The sequence below is a fragment of the Gavia stellata genome, chromosome 2, assembly GCF_030936135.1.
Source record: "Gavia stellata isolate bGavSte3 chromosome 2, bGavSte3.hap2, whole genome shotgun sequence".
Lineage (NCBI taxonomy): Eukaryota > Metazoa > Chordata > Aves > Gaviiformes > Gaviidae > Gavia > Gavia stellata.
In genome coordinates this window covers 41,651,947-41,666,289 of record NC_082595.1, presented here as the reverse complement: position 1 = coordinate 41,666,289, position 14,343 = coordinate 41,651,947, and the positions used below count along the sequence as shown (strand labels likewise).

Genomic DNA, 14,343 nt, shown 5'->3' with positions numbered 1-14,343 from the left:
GAAGACAGTAAAAAAGCTTTATTAATGACAACTTACTCTCTTAAGAATATCTTATTTTCAGATAGAGGTAAAGGTCCATGACTTAGTTAAGCAAGTGCAGTAAATATCCTAGGGAGAGATTATACCTATAATTTCATATTCAGATTTCACTGAAGTGCCAAGGGCTTTGGTACATGAGGCACTCCAGGTTTACTGTGGAAGGCAACACTCACATCCTTTAGGATTTTTAAAAAACACTTCATTAGAGAGGAAGCGTGTTTGCAGATTAAATTCCATACATTAAACACATGCCATATGAGTGCGTGTCTAGGAAAACCACATTTTCTACCTCCCAGAAGTATCAACCTAAACTACAGGCCAAGTCAAAGGCCATTAAAGTGAGGGTAGCTGTACAGAAAAGAAACAAGGTGTTGAGTAGCCAAAGAGGGGCAGTAAGGGTTGGTTAAACTGGGGAGCAGTTGCCTTTCACCAGAACAAAAGAAATTAGAGACGCAACAGTTTTAGAGACACCCAAAACTGTTTTAGAAAAAGAAATAAATTGCTGGCCAAAAATGCTACTTACATGCAAGGCCTCAGGAGCCACCGAGTTCTGACTTTGCGGACTATCACAAGATGTTCCTTTTTGGCAACTATCATCCTCCCATGTCTGTGATTTCCCATCTTCCACTAGTGGGTGATGTTGATCTTCCTCACTTTCTCTGCATGTTTGTTGACCTGTACATTGGTCTGGGATTTCCAAAATCTGCCCAACTTCTTTTTCCCTTAATTTTGGCGGGTGTATGTCTAGGGGGTCTTTGGTTGAATCTTCTGGAGTACTTAGTTCTAGTGTTGATTCCTGAAGTCTCACACTTTCCCTTGAAACGTCTTCAGGGCTAGTCACAACTGTTAAAGAATTCTGACTTTGTCCATCTTTCAGCACCTCAGAAGTTAACAGCATGTCTTTTGTTTTTTCTACAGTTGCATGAATTTCTGCAGACTCTGTTAAGGTAGCAGTTTTCACTACTTCCGATTCCTGGAGCTCTTGTTCTTTACTCTGTATCTCTTCCTCTTTTACTGGAAGTTGATGATCCACCTGCTTACTTCCCAGAAGTTCAGGTATATTTGGATCTGATGGGCTTTTCCCTATGGACTTAATGCACTGCTCTGACTTAAAGGCAGCTGACTCTTCTGTTTCTGCAAGTTTGTGAACAGCCGTCTGGACGGCATTCAATACAATTTTTGTACTCTGGGACTCTATAGTCACAGACTGAACAACATCCTTCTCAAATTCTGTGTGGGTGAGAGAGAGACTGTCACTTAAAGGAACACCATTTTGTTCAGGTTGCCCTGTACTCTGGGCCCTCTCTTGCTCCTCTGATATTCCATTCATGAAGGCAGAAGTTACTTGAGGCTCAGCTGCTTCTGCACTACCAAGCTCTGCAGTCCCACAGCCTGAATAGTCAACAGTAGTAACTGGGACCTCTTCAGAAGCCATTTGCTCTGCTGTTGTTGCCAAGGGCTGTACAGTTTCAGCTGTCATGTCTGCGGGTGTTACGGTTTCTGCCATGACATGCTCTTCAGCTGCTGCAGCTGCTACAGGCACAGGCACTTTCGGAGGCTCCAAGCTTTCAGCTTGTAGGAAGGCTGAGTCAGAGCCTTCCTCTTGCACAGGTAAAGCCTCTTGCTGGACAGCAGTTGAACATTCATCACGTCTCACAGGTTCCCATTTTCCAGATTCAAATACTTCTTTGGTTCTTTCCATCAATTGCTCATTTTTGTTATCTTCTTTCTGAAAGTCTTGACAGTTTGAGGTTTCTACAAGTTCCTGTTCTTTTTCCACAGCCTCTTCTTCACCTAAGCTGCTTGGTGTTTCACATTTCTTAGGACTCATGTCAGTGAAGACAGTGCTTCCATCTTCAGTGACATCTGCGCATGCTGATGCTAAATTAGATATGCTGTCTGCTTCAATCTGCGTGGGAGCCTCAGTGGCAACGGTATCACTCTTTAAGTGTGTTTCAGTTTTGAGCATAGTATCTTCCGTTTTGCCACCTTCGGTTTCATCACTCTGGGAGGGGATTTCAGTTGTTTTTTCTCTGCATTGTGGCTCTAGGATGGGCACAGAATCTTTTGTTGCAGTGTGCCTGCCAGCCCCATCCCTCATACTCTGCTCAGCATCTGCAGCTGCTTCTGAGCCAATTGTTTCTGAAGGAGGTGCAGAGGTTTTTACCTCATTCTGCAGTGGAACCTCAGTAACAGTGACTTCTGTGCTTTTTACTCCAAAAAGCACAGCATCATCTTCCTCTTCCTCTCTCTGGGCAGGTGCCCTGCTAGGAAATCCTTTAGTACAAGCTTGCTCTTGTGAGTCTAAATCAGGAATTTCATCTTGTCTTTCAGGTTTAACAGGGACCATAGTGACAACTGCTTCTGTGGACTCTGGTCCCACGGTGAGGGTTTTGCCCTCTCCTTCAAGCTGCACAGGCTCTTCAGCTGTAAGCCCTAAGGAAGAGGTTTCATCCTCTGTCTTGTCCTGCACCTGTGGAGAATTGCAACAGAGTTGTGAAGAAGGGTACGAGCAGGGAGTGACCAGGAATGTTCTGGGTGAAAAAGTACCAGAAGAAACGACGTGAAGGAAGAGGGTTATGGGATGAGTGTGAGGTGATGACACTGAGATCAGCGGGTCACCAAGATCCCAGCTTGTGCTCAGTTTCTCACACAGCTAGCGACACACAGCTCATTAAACAAAGCGCAGCCTAAAGCAAGGGACAGCCAACAGCACTTGAAACAAAGACTAAGCCAGGAAGACGGTGGGGAGGTAGGGAAGAAGGTAGGAACACATCAGCCAAAATAACTCCTGCGCATTTAAAGCTGGAGATAGTGGTGTCATTTCATTTCCTCCCTTTGCAGAGGTACATCAGCTACAGTTGTACCTAGTGAAGATACCATCCACTACATATGGTACCATATGGATCACATATGTATCTCAGGTGTTCATATAATATCTTCAGTCACATTGTACTGTGCAGGAGCCCTAATGGCAATTGTTTCAGCACCTTCAGATCCATGCACGCTATCTCCCACTCCATTTCTGTAAGGAACCTCACCCACCCTACTCTGCACACAAGCCTCAGTGGCTGCTGCTTCTGGACATGCGTGTGTCTCACTGGAAATGAACTTCGGTTGCCTCAGGCTGCACAAGGAAGGTCCTTGACAGTAATATTGCCACAACCTGGTTCTAAGATAGGTATAATATCTAACACTTGTGATCTCTTCTTTGACAAATCAACCTTTGTGTTATATGTAATACTTACTACAGTCTGTATTTCTGGAATACATTCATCCCTTGTCTCATCTACTGTCAACCCTGTTATGGGCAGTTTCTCTTGTTCTGAAGGCTCCTGCTTTGCAAACAGCTCTTCCTTGGGAGTGACTGCTTTGATGCTGTGAAACTCTCTGTCGTGTGACGAAAGTTCCTCTACTGTCCTCTGCACTTCAGATATTTCTTCATGGTCTTCTACAACTGCTTCTTCACATGCCTGCCACTGGCTTTCATCTCTCAATACATCTACATTTTCACATCCTTCTATGCTTTCTTTCATTGCAGCAGATATTTCAATTCTCTCTGACCCTTCGTGTAGAACACTCTCTTCAATTCCATTTTGGCCCCAAATGCTCCCTGCACTTCCCTGGGGCTGGAGGCCATCCTCTTTGTGTTCTCCTTTTTCCAAGGACTGTTCAAGCAAAACAGTTTCCTGGCCTACAACGTTCCCATCTTCAGCATCATCTTTCACTTCTGACTCAATACCTTGCACTGTTGTAATTATAGTTGCTGTCATGGTTCTTTCACTAACCAGATGTGCTACATCTGCTGACTTTACTCTTTCAGCAACTTCGAGAAGAACTTTTTGCGTCTGTTTGTCTAATTCTTTCAAGTTTCGTTCAGTGGCCTCTACTTCTTGCACAGGTGTAACTTCCTCTGTAGTATCTGGGGTTTCTAACAACTGTGAAACAGCAGAAACCATCTCAGTTGTCTCCTCAGCAAGGGACACTTCCATTGTTTCTTCAACGCAGGAAGCTTCTGCTGTCTCCTCCAGAGCTGTCACTGCTTCTGAGGTTAGCTCTAGCTCACTTGCTGTGGTGTCATCACTTATATCCTTTCTCATCTCTGGCACTGTCTTAGCAGCTGCCACTGCTTCTTCCACAGTAACATCCGATTCAAATGTTTTCTCAGTTTCTTCCTCTTCCTCTTCTTTTGCTGGCTCAATGCACTCTGTCAGAGCAGCTGATATCCAAGATGGTGACCTTTCTTCAATACTGGTAACTGCCCTTTCTCCTTCCACAACGGTAACAGTAACTGCATGTACCAGCCCTTCATGTGCTTGCTCAATTCGTAGGGTCTCCTCTAATTTTTCTTCCTCTGAAGTTTGTTCTCGCATCGCTTCAGCATCTTTCGCTTGTTGGGCTTCAATTTTCTCCTGCTCTGCTGCTTCATATTCAGATAAAGGAACAACAGCTGGAATATCTGAATCTTCTTCAGTTGTTTCTGCCATGTCTTCTCTTGCTTGTTTAAGATGAGTTGGTTCTGCCTTTCCATCTGACTTTTTCTTCCTACGCCCAGGCATCAGTTTTCTAAATGGAACCCACGATTCATCTTTTCCAGGCTCACCATCCGATGTCGAATGCTCCAGGCTAGATCCCACAACAGAGTCTTCAGTTCTCTCTTCCATTCTGGTTTTGGATCTCCTTCTTGGAGTGACTAACCTTTTAAATGATTCCCATGTTGAAATACCTTCACCTTCAGATGGGCTTCCAGCTTGTTCTGGGGAAGAATTCCCTTGTCCTTGATCACTCTCCTGAGAACTACTAAGAATTGCATCTGTTGCCGTTTCTTTGCTCTGTCCAGTCTCTTCTATTTTTTGGCTTTCTTGACCAAGCTTCTGTTCGGTTTCTTCATCAGATGATGATGATTTCCTAGCTCTTTTCTTTGAGGAACCTACACATATAAAAGCCTCCCAGGACACAGAGGTGTCAACCTTTCTTTTGGGCTCTTCTGTGGTTTTTTCTGGTTTCTGGTCCACCCCATTTTCTTTTAATTCTCCCTGATTTTCATCAAGAGCGTTTTCAGTTGCAGACACTGCAACACTCCTTGTCTTATCAATTTCTTCTTCTTTATCGCTTTCAGAAGGTCTTCTGACACGTTTCTTGGGAGTCACCATCTTTTTAAACGATGCCCAGGGTGTGACGCTTTCTCTTTTCCGTTCCACATCTGAAATTGCAGCATCTTCATTTTCAGTGACCTGCATTCCATCTACAGATTTTTCCAAAGAAGGAATTTCATTCATCTCCTCAGGAGAAGAAGCAGAACTCTCCCCCTTTTGTTCCTCTGGGCTATCTGGGGAATCTGATAAGTGCTGAATTGGTTCACCTTGTTCCCCTAACTTAGATTCTTCTCTTTTGCCTTTATGCTTCTTTCCAGACAGTTTTTTTAATCCGGTACCCGTAAAGAGTTTCTTTAAAGGGCTGCCTTGTAGTTTAGTTTTTTCTTGAGAAGACAGCAGTTCAGCTTCATTTGTGATACCTTCTGGAGGCCTCTTTCCAGCTGCTTCTTCAGGAGTTATTTCTGTGGTTATTTCATCTGGTTTGATAGTATCAGTCATAACTATGCCAGTTTTTCCCTGTAATCCTTCATCAGTGGGTTTGATTGACTGTTGATCATCCTCTGTGTCAACTGAACGTTCAGAAGTAGAAAAGGACTTCAATCCAGGAGCACCCAGAGTGAGTTTTGTCTCATGTTCTTTGCTTTCGTTCTTCTCTGTGGTTCTATCCAGAGCTTCTCCTTGTGTGATGTCTTCTGCTGTGGGTGACATTTTCAATTCTGCTTCCTCTGTTTTTTCATCAAATGTCTCTTTCCCCAGTGAAGCAGATTTATTTCCTTCTATTCCTTCAGTTTTTTTAAGCTGTTCGCTAGAAATTTCAATTGCCAAAGATCCTGATTCAAGTTTCTCTTCAGAGGATATTTCAGTTCTGTCATGTATTTCGCACTTCTTTGTTGACTCCAGTTTTTCTCCCACAGGTAGGTCTTCTGATATTTTCAATTCTCCATTCACACTGTCAGTGATAACAGGTACCACTGACCTTGCTTTTAGTGGTTTCTCTGTCACCTCATTTTCTTTCTCTCCTTCTTCAGTTTTTTCTTCCTTTTTACCAAGATCTTCTGATACTTCCACCTGTTTCCCTTCTTGATCATCATCTTCAGCTTTTTTCTCCTTTGCACTTTCTTTAACTGCTGCTACATCCTCTTTTTGTCCCTGCTCATCATGCTGGATTAGCTCTTCCTTCTCACTTGCTTCGACTCCTATGTCTGCCACAGTCTTTGACTCCTGCTTTTCACCTTCAGTTTGCTCCTTCTCATGTGTTTCAATAGTTACTGCTGTCACATTCCTCTCTTCACCTTGCTTCTCAAACTCAGATTTCTCCTCCTTTTCACTGGTTTCAGTTGTTAACGTTGCCCCCTCTTTTTCTTGCTCCTCTTCTTTCATAGGAGACTGTAGTTCATCTTCTTTAGGCTTCCTAAAACTCTTCTTTTTTCTAAATCCAGTCCATCCCTGAGTAAAAAATTTTCTTAATGGCGATGCAGTATCAGGGGCTAAGGCAGCTGACTGAGAACAAATCTCATTTGCTTCTAGTGTTTTAGGAGATTCGTCTTCTGATTTCTCATTTTTCAGTGTGTCTTTGGTGTGGTCTTCTGCAGAGAGTGCATCCTCAGGCATTGCTATTTCTTCTGAGCTGACTTCTTTTTGCTCATCAGCTCCTTCAGGGACTTGTGTTTCTTTTTTTACAGTTAGCAGTTGAACTGGTTCTGATTTTCCCGTCTTTTCCTTCTTAACTGTGAATCTGAATCCAACAAATTTAAAAACCTTTTTAAAACCCAGATCATAAGACTGTGGCTCAGATGTGTTGTCAAGGTCTTCTGCGTCTTCTTCCAAAGACGGCAACTGTTTAACTGTATGAGCATCCTCTTTCTCAGCATCTACACCGTCCTTGGTGTTCGAGTCAGATGGACTTGTCTCCATAGTTTCAGTGTCTACCTTCAAAGTTACACTGGAATGTTCTGTTTGTCCAACTGTTAAAAAAAAAGAGAAAAAAGAGTTAGTTCCCTTCTCAGTTTAATGTTATATCTTTATAGAAATATAAACATTTTTTTTTCGTTTTTATCAAACTTTCTTTAACAGACGTTCTATTATCTGTGTGCCTCTTCTATGTGCTACTATTATTTTTTAAGGACTAGTTTTTGTTCAAAGATCACTATAATTCCTTTCCTTCCTCCTATCGTTGTATGCATCTTTCCAAAGTTTATTTGCAAATGCACCTTTCAAGCTTATATTCTCTCATTCTCTTTCCTTCTTTTGCAGGCAAACTTATGGAGAAAAAAAAATTAGTTCTATCCTATCATTACTCAAAGAATATACAGAACAATATATGCAATTATTCCTGAAGCAAAGCTCAATATCCTTTCCATGCAGAGAGACCTCTGAGGGGAAAAAAAAGAATTTAAAAAGTGTGTTGACTTAAAATGCTAACAAGAAAAGAAACGCTCATTTTACAGGTCTGTCCCAAAAGAATACTAAGATGTGAAAACACCCATAGGAAATTTCCTATTTGTCTGAAAACCTGTAACCCCCCAAACAGTTACCTTACAACATATTTGTTTTAAAGATCATGACTCTTGGCATTCTCCCATACATCACATCACCACTATGGCCAGACAGAAACCTCATCTACAGCAATGAGGTTGTTACTATGCAGGCAGGTAAAATCCCACCCTCTGCTGCTCACAAGTCTGTGTTTGCACTCTCTCTTTCTTGAGCACTGTCTGACTCTTACTTTCAGGACACTTTAAGTTTCACTGCTCCCTCTGGCCATGAGCTGCCTAAGTTCACGGACTGGCATATACATTAAACTCCCTGATATGCCGCAGTTAAGAAGCCAGCACACATCCAGTTTAGAGCACGAAATTGCAAACTCCCCATGCCCCAAAGTAACTTTGGAGGGAAACAGTGGAAAGGAACAAGGATACTAAGCCTTTAAGTTCTGCCATTTAAACACAAAAAATGAGCAGGTGAAACTGCTGCTGCCTATAATGAGAATTTTAATAATAGTAGTAACTGTGTGATGATCATGCCTGACAATAAACAGGACAACATGTGAAGATAAAACCTATGGCACATTCAAGACACCAAAAGATTCTTGGGCTTGGATACTGCCAGGATTTTAGTTTAACATTGTTCTTGACCCTTGATTTTGTGCAACAAGTGACAGTGCAAGGGCATGAGTGAGCGTGCTCTTCTCTCTGACCAAACTTGTTGGAATGCTAAGATGACAAAATAAAAAAATAATTTAAAAAAAAAAAAATCAATGTTAAACAGCAACATCTTGGGAGAAAGCATGGCCCCATTCTTCTAAGTTGCACACGTGCCACTTTGATGCCCGAAGGCATGCAGGACATAGCTTTCAAAAGTACCTGCATCACTGAATTCCCCAAAGTGATTTAGTTTTTATTTGACCCATCTTTTAAGTCGGATCTAACTCTGCAGCTGGCCTTGCTTTGCGCAAGGGCTGGACCACCTGATCTCCAAAGGTCCCTTCCAGCCTGGATGCATCCTTGATTCTGCTTGCCTATGTCCCCTTTGAGAAGAACGGCATCTTCATAGGCACATAGACAACGCACTCTAGGTAAGGCTGAAACACAACTAAATAAAAAGCAAAACTAAATCTACAAGTATACTGACTTCTAATAGCTATGTAGAGGGCAAATTATGTTTATATTCGCTATCAGCAGCCTACTGGTTGTTGTTTCTCAGTCAACATAAGCAAAGCTTTTTATTTGTCCCTTTATCTAACAGTTTAAAATTACTTACTTTAATTGTTAACTCCTAATTCACTTAGAAGTCCGACCTCTGATAACACCCTAACTCCCTGAACATTTTAAAACACAGATGTTCAAACCAAGTAATTTGTGAGGGAGCGGGGTAAGAAGAAATGGACATTTTTCTGAAGAAGCCAGGATTATTACCCCATTGGTAATATACCTCTTGCAAACACCAGAACACTCCCTGAGCAAAAATAACTCACTGCAAAAACACTTAGTCAGTGAAGAGAAATAAGGTTGTAAGCACAGCTAGAAGCAGCAATAATACTTTTGAACTCTCTCTTCATTTTAAAGATGGTTACCAAAGAAAAACTGATGTGCTTATGTTTTGACTCTTATGAATCAAACATTATGTAGTTATATGCTGAGACTACACAAGGATAAAGCCAAGGAACCACTTTGGTATCTGTGTTCATTTATTCTTAGGTCCAGAAAGAAATTCATTGTCATTTCTGTCAAACTATGTAATTTAACAGAAAACTTATGGCTTAATGGGAATTCACAAAGTTAGAGACATTTCTGCTAACACTAGCGTACATACCACATTCTATAATTATTTAGTAACAGGTACTTTAATATACTCTGTAATCTTTAATATACTCTAGATATACACACACATAGAGATAGCTAGATAAAGGTGTATTAACTCTTCTGTTTTTCCTAGGTAAAGAAGGCAATATTTCTGCCCTTTGTCTACGATTTAAGTATTTTTCTGGCTGAACCAGCTATGAAATTAAACACTGATCATTTCACGTTAAGTGATCAAATTTGTTCACGAGCAAGGCCTCTTGGTATCTCTGGTGGAAACAAGGTCTGTAGAGTCTCCCTTCTGTTCTTCCTCAGTCCTGCATTAATGCCAGTGTGCTTACCCTCAGACGTATGGAAATCTCTGTCTCCATCTGACACAATTCAGACAAAGGCAGAGCAAAAAATGGGGCTGAGAGCCAGTGGGGAATGCGGGGTGTAAGTGGGAAAGACCAGATGCAGGAAGGCAATAGGAGCAGAGGAGAGTTCAAAAGACACTCGTGACTCATTGCAGGCAACTGGCATGCAGCTAGAGACACAGCTTTCTAAGGGCTGTCCCCTTTCCTCTTGCAAACAGGCCAGGGAATGCATGCTTACCATTCTGAAAATCCTGAGATTAAAAAAAAAGTTGCCGTTGAGGCTGCATTTCTTTTTTTTCCCCCCCCTATTCCTAGAACACAAATTTAGCGTTTAAGATAAGTTTCAGGGGTTTACAAGTAAATAGTATTACTTTAAGAGGGGAATGATATAGAATATTAATGAATGAGGTATTCTATTTCCAAAGCAAGAGATGAGACCTAAGACTAGTGTAATAAAGGCATCTCTTCATATTCATGATAAACATTCAAAGGATTTTTGCTTATTCTAGTTATAAATTGATGAGTTTGTAACACCCTAAGACTCAGTACCTGTAAAATGCTTTGCAGGTGAAAAGAGCTGAATAACTATTACAAAATCTGCAAGTATGGGTATGTATTAAGATAGCAAACGCAATCATAAAAACAGAGAACACAGTGATAAGCTTTCAAAACTGTTAAATCAGGCTGACAGTAATTAGGTCTTCCTTGTAAGTCCAGGAAACGTGCTACCTTGCAATACTTCACTGAATAAATTGCAAAAGGAAAAACTAACAAAGACATTGACTGACTGAACACGTACTTTTAATACCAGTCTGAAAAGCTGCACACGCCATGCTTCCATCACGCCCTCATAGCGCACAGTGGATATACTTGTAGACTTAGTCCAGGCACTACCCCCTCAATTCCAGAACAAGAATCATATAACCTGTCCAGAAGCCATTCCATCCCCAAGATAACGGCTGACATCCAAGCTCTGTGTTAAGTGACTGCTGCTGTTGCTCCCAGTCCCTACTTTGTCTGCTTCTTTCCCATGCAAATCACTGGAGGAGTCTTTTAAACTGAATTTCTGATGCCCTTCCTCAGCATCTGAGGAGAGAGATGCCATTCAGGAAATCTGCCTGCATGCAGTACAATATATATCCAAGTTGTACTTTCACAAGATATACCCCAAAGAGCATTTTTATACCCAGTGGGGCACAAAAGAAACCGAAGACCTGAGAAGTCAACTGTACACGCTGACCTTTGTATTTAGCAGTCAAATTCTTTAACAACGTTTTTACTAATGACATTCTTGGTGCCCAAACACTGTTAGTGTACTTCTGAATGCAAACCAAACTGTAACTCCACTTTGAAAGCTTTGGAAGTTATTTACACAAGGTATTGTTGTTCAGAATACTACAGCGTGTCACAGCCACAAGTATTTTGGCAAGACAACCAGCACTTTCTGAATGAATTTATAGAATTTGAAAGCATCTTTAAGAAACACAGGAGAGCCTCATGAAAATACCTCCCAGAAAAAAAATAAATCTAGTAAAACACTGCTATGAATACAATTTCTTCAGCTCTGTCCTGAGCCCAGCTGCACTTCACCAGCTATGGGCTAATCAAGGAAAACAATACAATAAAAATGTATCCAGAGGCAGCGATAAAAACCATAGGTCATACCATAAAATTGATCCACTTCGCTATTTAAATCCACTGTGGCTAAGAGCTGAAGCTGAAATTTTAAACTGCTTACATACCATTTAAGCTTTAAAACATTTTTAATTGCATCAAGGTGCTGCTTGTGTTTTAATAACTGCAAGTGTTTTGTTTTATTCCTAAAGAAACATATGATAGGGAATCAGAAGTGTTTGATTTCACAAAGACCATTAATCTCACAGGTAGCTTGGTCCATGGTAAGAATTTATTTCTGTTTTATCAGAAGTATATATCAGATGTTGGAAAATCAGTATTTTCAGAATGACTGAATTCCTGTCTCATCACATTAAAAATGAAATTAATAAATAACACTTCTCTTTCAGTAGGCTGATAGACACTCTTGGGAGTGCAACTTAACTGCTCCCACCATCTCATTCGTCTCTAGAAGTGAAAATGTGTTTCTCCCCTGGTAGTTGCCAGAGGGTTAAAAAAAAATTAAAAAAGCACTCCAACTGCAAGAGTTAAATCCACAGCACTTCATGTGCTTGCAGTCAACCATGTCAACATCTGGAGCTGGTTGACTTTTCCCCCTAAGGATTTGCAGCACGGCGCTGGATTTTTTCCATGAATTCCCTACATTCTCAATCTCTCAGATGGATGTCACACACACCCTGCACCCGCCTCGCAAACTCTACTGGCCAGCGAAAGGCTCCAGAGGACTTGGTGCTGTTTTCATTTATTCAATGTTTAAGTATTTAGGGCCAAATCGTGCTTTCAGTCACATACACAATACTCTCAGTAGGTTTGCGTGAGCATAAACGAACGCTGAAGCCATAAGGCTGAAGGGGTATTTTACAACCATTTGGCTCCGTTGCATCTAGATTTGCCACGAATATGACTTGTAAAAAAACACCTACTGCTCTAAAACTCACATGACACTGAAACAGGAGAAGGCAATTTAAAAATATGAATTCAAACTGAGTGTCCATGATATACCAAGCTTTTATTTGTTAAAAGCAGTTTCCCCTTAACTGTACAATTCTAATTATTAGTAGAAACATTTAACGGCAAAGTCAAGAAAGGGTAAAAACTAATAAAAATGGAGAAGCAGTAATTAAAAAAACAAAACACAATCTGGAATGACAACATATATGAAAAACCTACGCTGAATGGATTTATTTAAAATGAAGTAGCTATTTGGATTTATTAATGAAATTGAATACTTTAGCAATTAAAAAAAGCAAGCTTTTAGGTTTTCATTGAAGAGTGTAAGAACTGGACATTATACCAGAAATCCTGATTCTTTTGACCTCAAATTTCAGGAGTTTGGTTTTAATAAATCAAACAAACACCCCACTCACTTTGCAGTAACAAAATTAAGCAGAAATATGTCCAGGTGTTACCCTTCTAACAATTTTTTTGGTTTTTAACTACAAGGTTTCAAGTTCGTGGCACTGCTGCTTCTTGACAATATATTTCACAAATTCTTCCTTCCTTTCCCTACTATTCACAATATTTGTTTCCGCTTCAAATGTACAAATACTTCTTTCATGGAAAATACATACTACTTCCTTCCCCATTCTATTCACTCCATTATTTCCAGGGACTGACTTGCCATGTTAATTGTGGGCAGGGGTTTCTTTCAGAATAATGAGGGAGGATTTACAGACATTTTTGCATACTAAATTTCACAGTGCATACACACACTTCATGGGCTTTCAAATCATGTTCTTCTTTCAAAGCATTAAAAACAAATACCATTAAGTTCTCTGGTACTTGGGTGGCAACTGAAGAGTTAAGTTTAAAAAATTCACATTCTTTTGTGTCCAGTTTTAAAAACAGAAAAAAGGAAAACGTTGCAAAATAGCTGCAATTTTTCATAGCTTACAATTCCTTAAGAAAGCAAAAGCAATGCCCCCAGAAAAGGAGATTGTACATAACTTTCATATGAAAGTAACTTAAAAGAAAGCACAATCATTTCCGCTGTGATGCTGTAACATTCCTCACAAACCTTTTATTTTTAGAAGTTTTTCCTTTAGCTGTACTTGTCTGCTCCAACCTAGAGACTAACTTCTCAAATTCCAGCAAAAGGAAGTTATACATTTCATTCAAGTTTTAAGATATTATTTCTTTCATTTCAACGTTTCAAGAAACAGCACTAAAAAAAAAAAAAAAACAGTAAAGTTCCTCTGAAATTGTTTTGTTTGTTTGTTTTTAAACCAGAAGGGTGATTAGCCATGGCTTGGATATACAGTTACTGTAGTTAGTTAGTCTTCATTAAATGAACTCACAGTAATAAACTGCTCTCAAACCAGCGCAGCTGTTCTGCTTGGGAACCAAACCAGCATGCTACAAACATTCATGAAATTTCATGGTTAGCTGTACTGTCGATGTCTCACGTTCAGTGATTTAGTTCCGCTTTTTAAAATAAAATGTATTCACCAAGCATAAGATAGATGCAACACTAGCACTCAGAGTATTTGGGGGGGGGGGGGGGGGGGGGGGGGGAAGTGCTCCGCTAGGAACAAGGACAGGATAAGCAATATAGGTCAGTAAACGCTGTGACATTTTTGAGAACCCCTAATGATGAATAAAAATGCACAATGAAATGGAGATTGAAAATTATGCAGTCGTTTTGACAAAGAGTAACATAAGGATCACAGACAAACTCACCACAAAGGAGACATAGCTGCATCTGCACGAATTAGACACATGATAGCTTAAGACACTCCCGCATACCAATAAGGAGAGGTACTCTCTCCCTTCAGAGAAATGGTAACTTGTACTAGGAGCTAGATGCAGTTCCTGCAAAACGTACTATAGAAGCAGTTGTGCTAGGGTGAAAATCCAAGTTTCCACAAGAATTATTAAATAAGGCAAACCTCAAAAGATCAAACTGTGCAACCCTGTAAA

General features: G+C 40.5%; 1 protein-coding gene across 2 annotated transcripts in view; it reads right to left on the bottom strand.

Moving 5' to 3' along the window:
- The window catches only part of AKAP12 (A-kinase anchoring protein 12), a 31,564-nt gene that overhangs the window by 2,638 nt on the left and 14,583 nt on the right, over nucleotides 1-14,343 (bottom strand). For both annotated transcript variants that reach the window (XM_059828866.1, XM_059828872.1), the window contains 2 exons: nucleotides 3,288-7,099; nucleotides 563-2,512 (listed from right to left, as the gene is read on the bottom strand). In XM_059828866.1, the coding sequence (XP_059684849.1) occupies nucleotides 563-2,512; nucleotides 3,288-7,099 (5,762 nt within the window). The remainder of the gene's footprint in view (nucleotides 1-562; nucleotides 2,513-3,287; nucleotides 7,100-14,343) is intronic.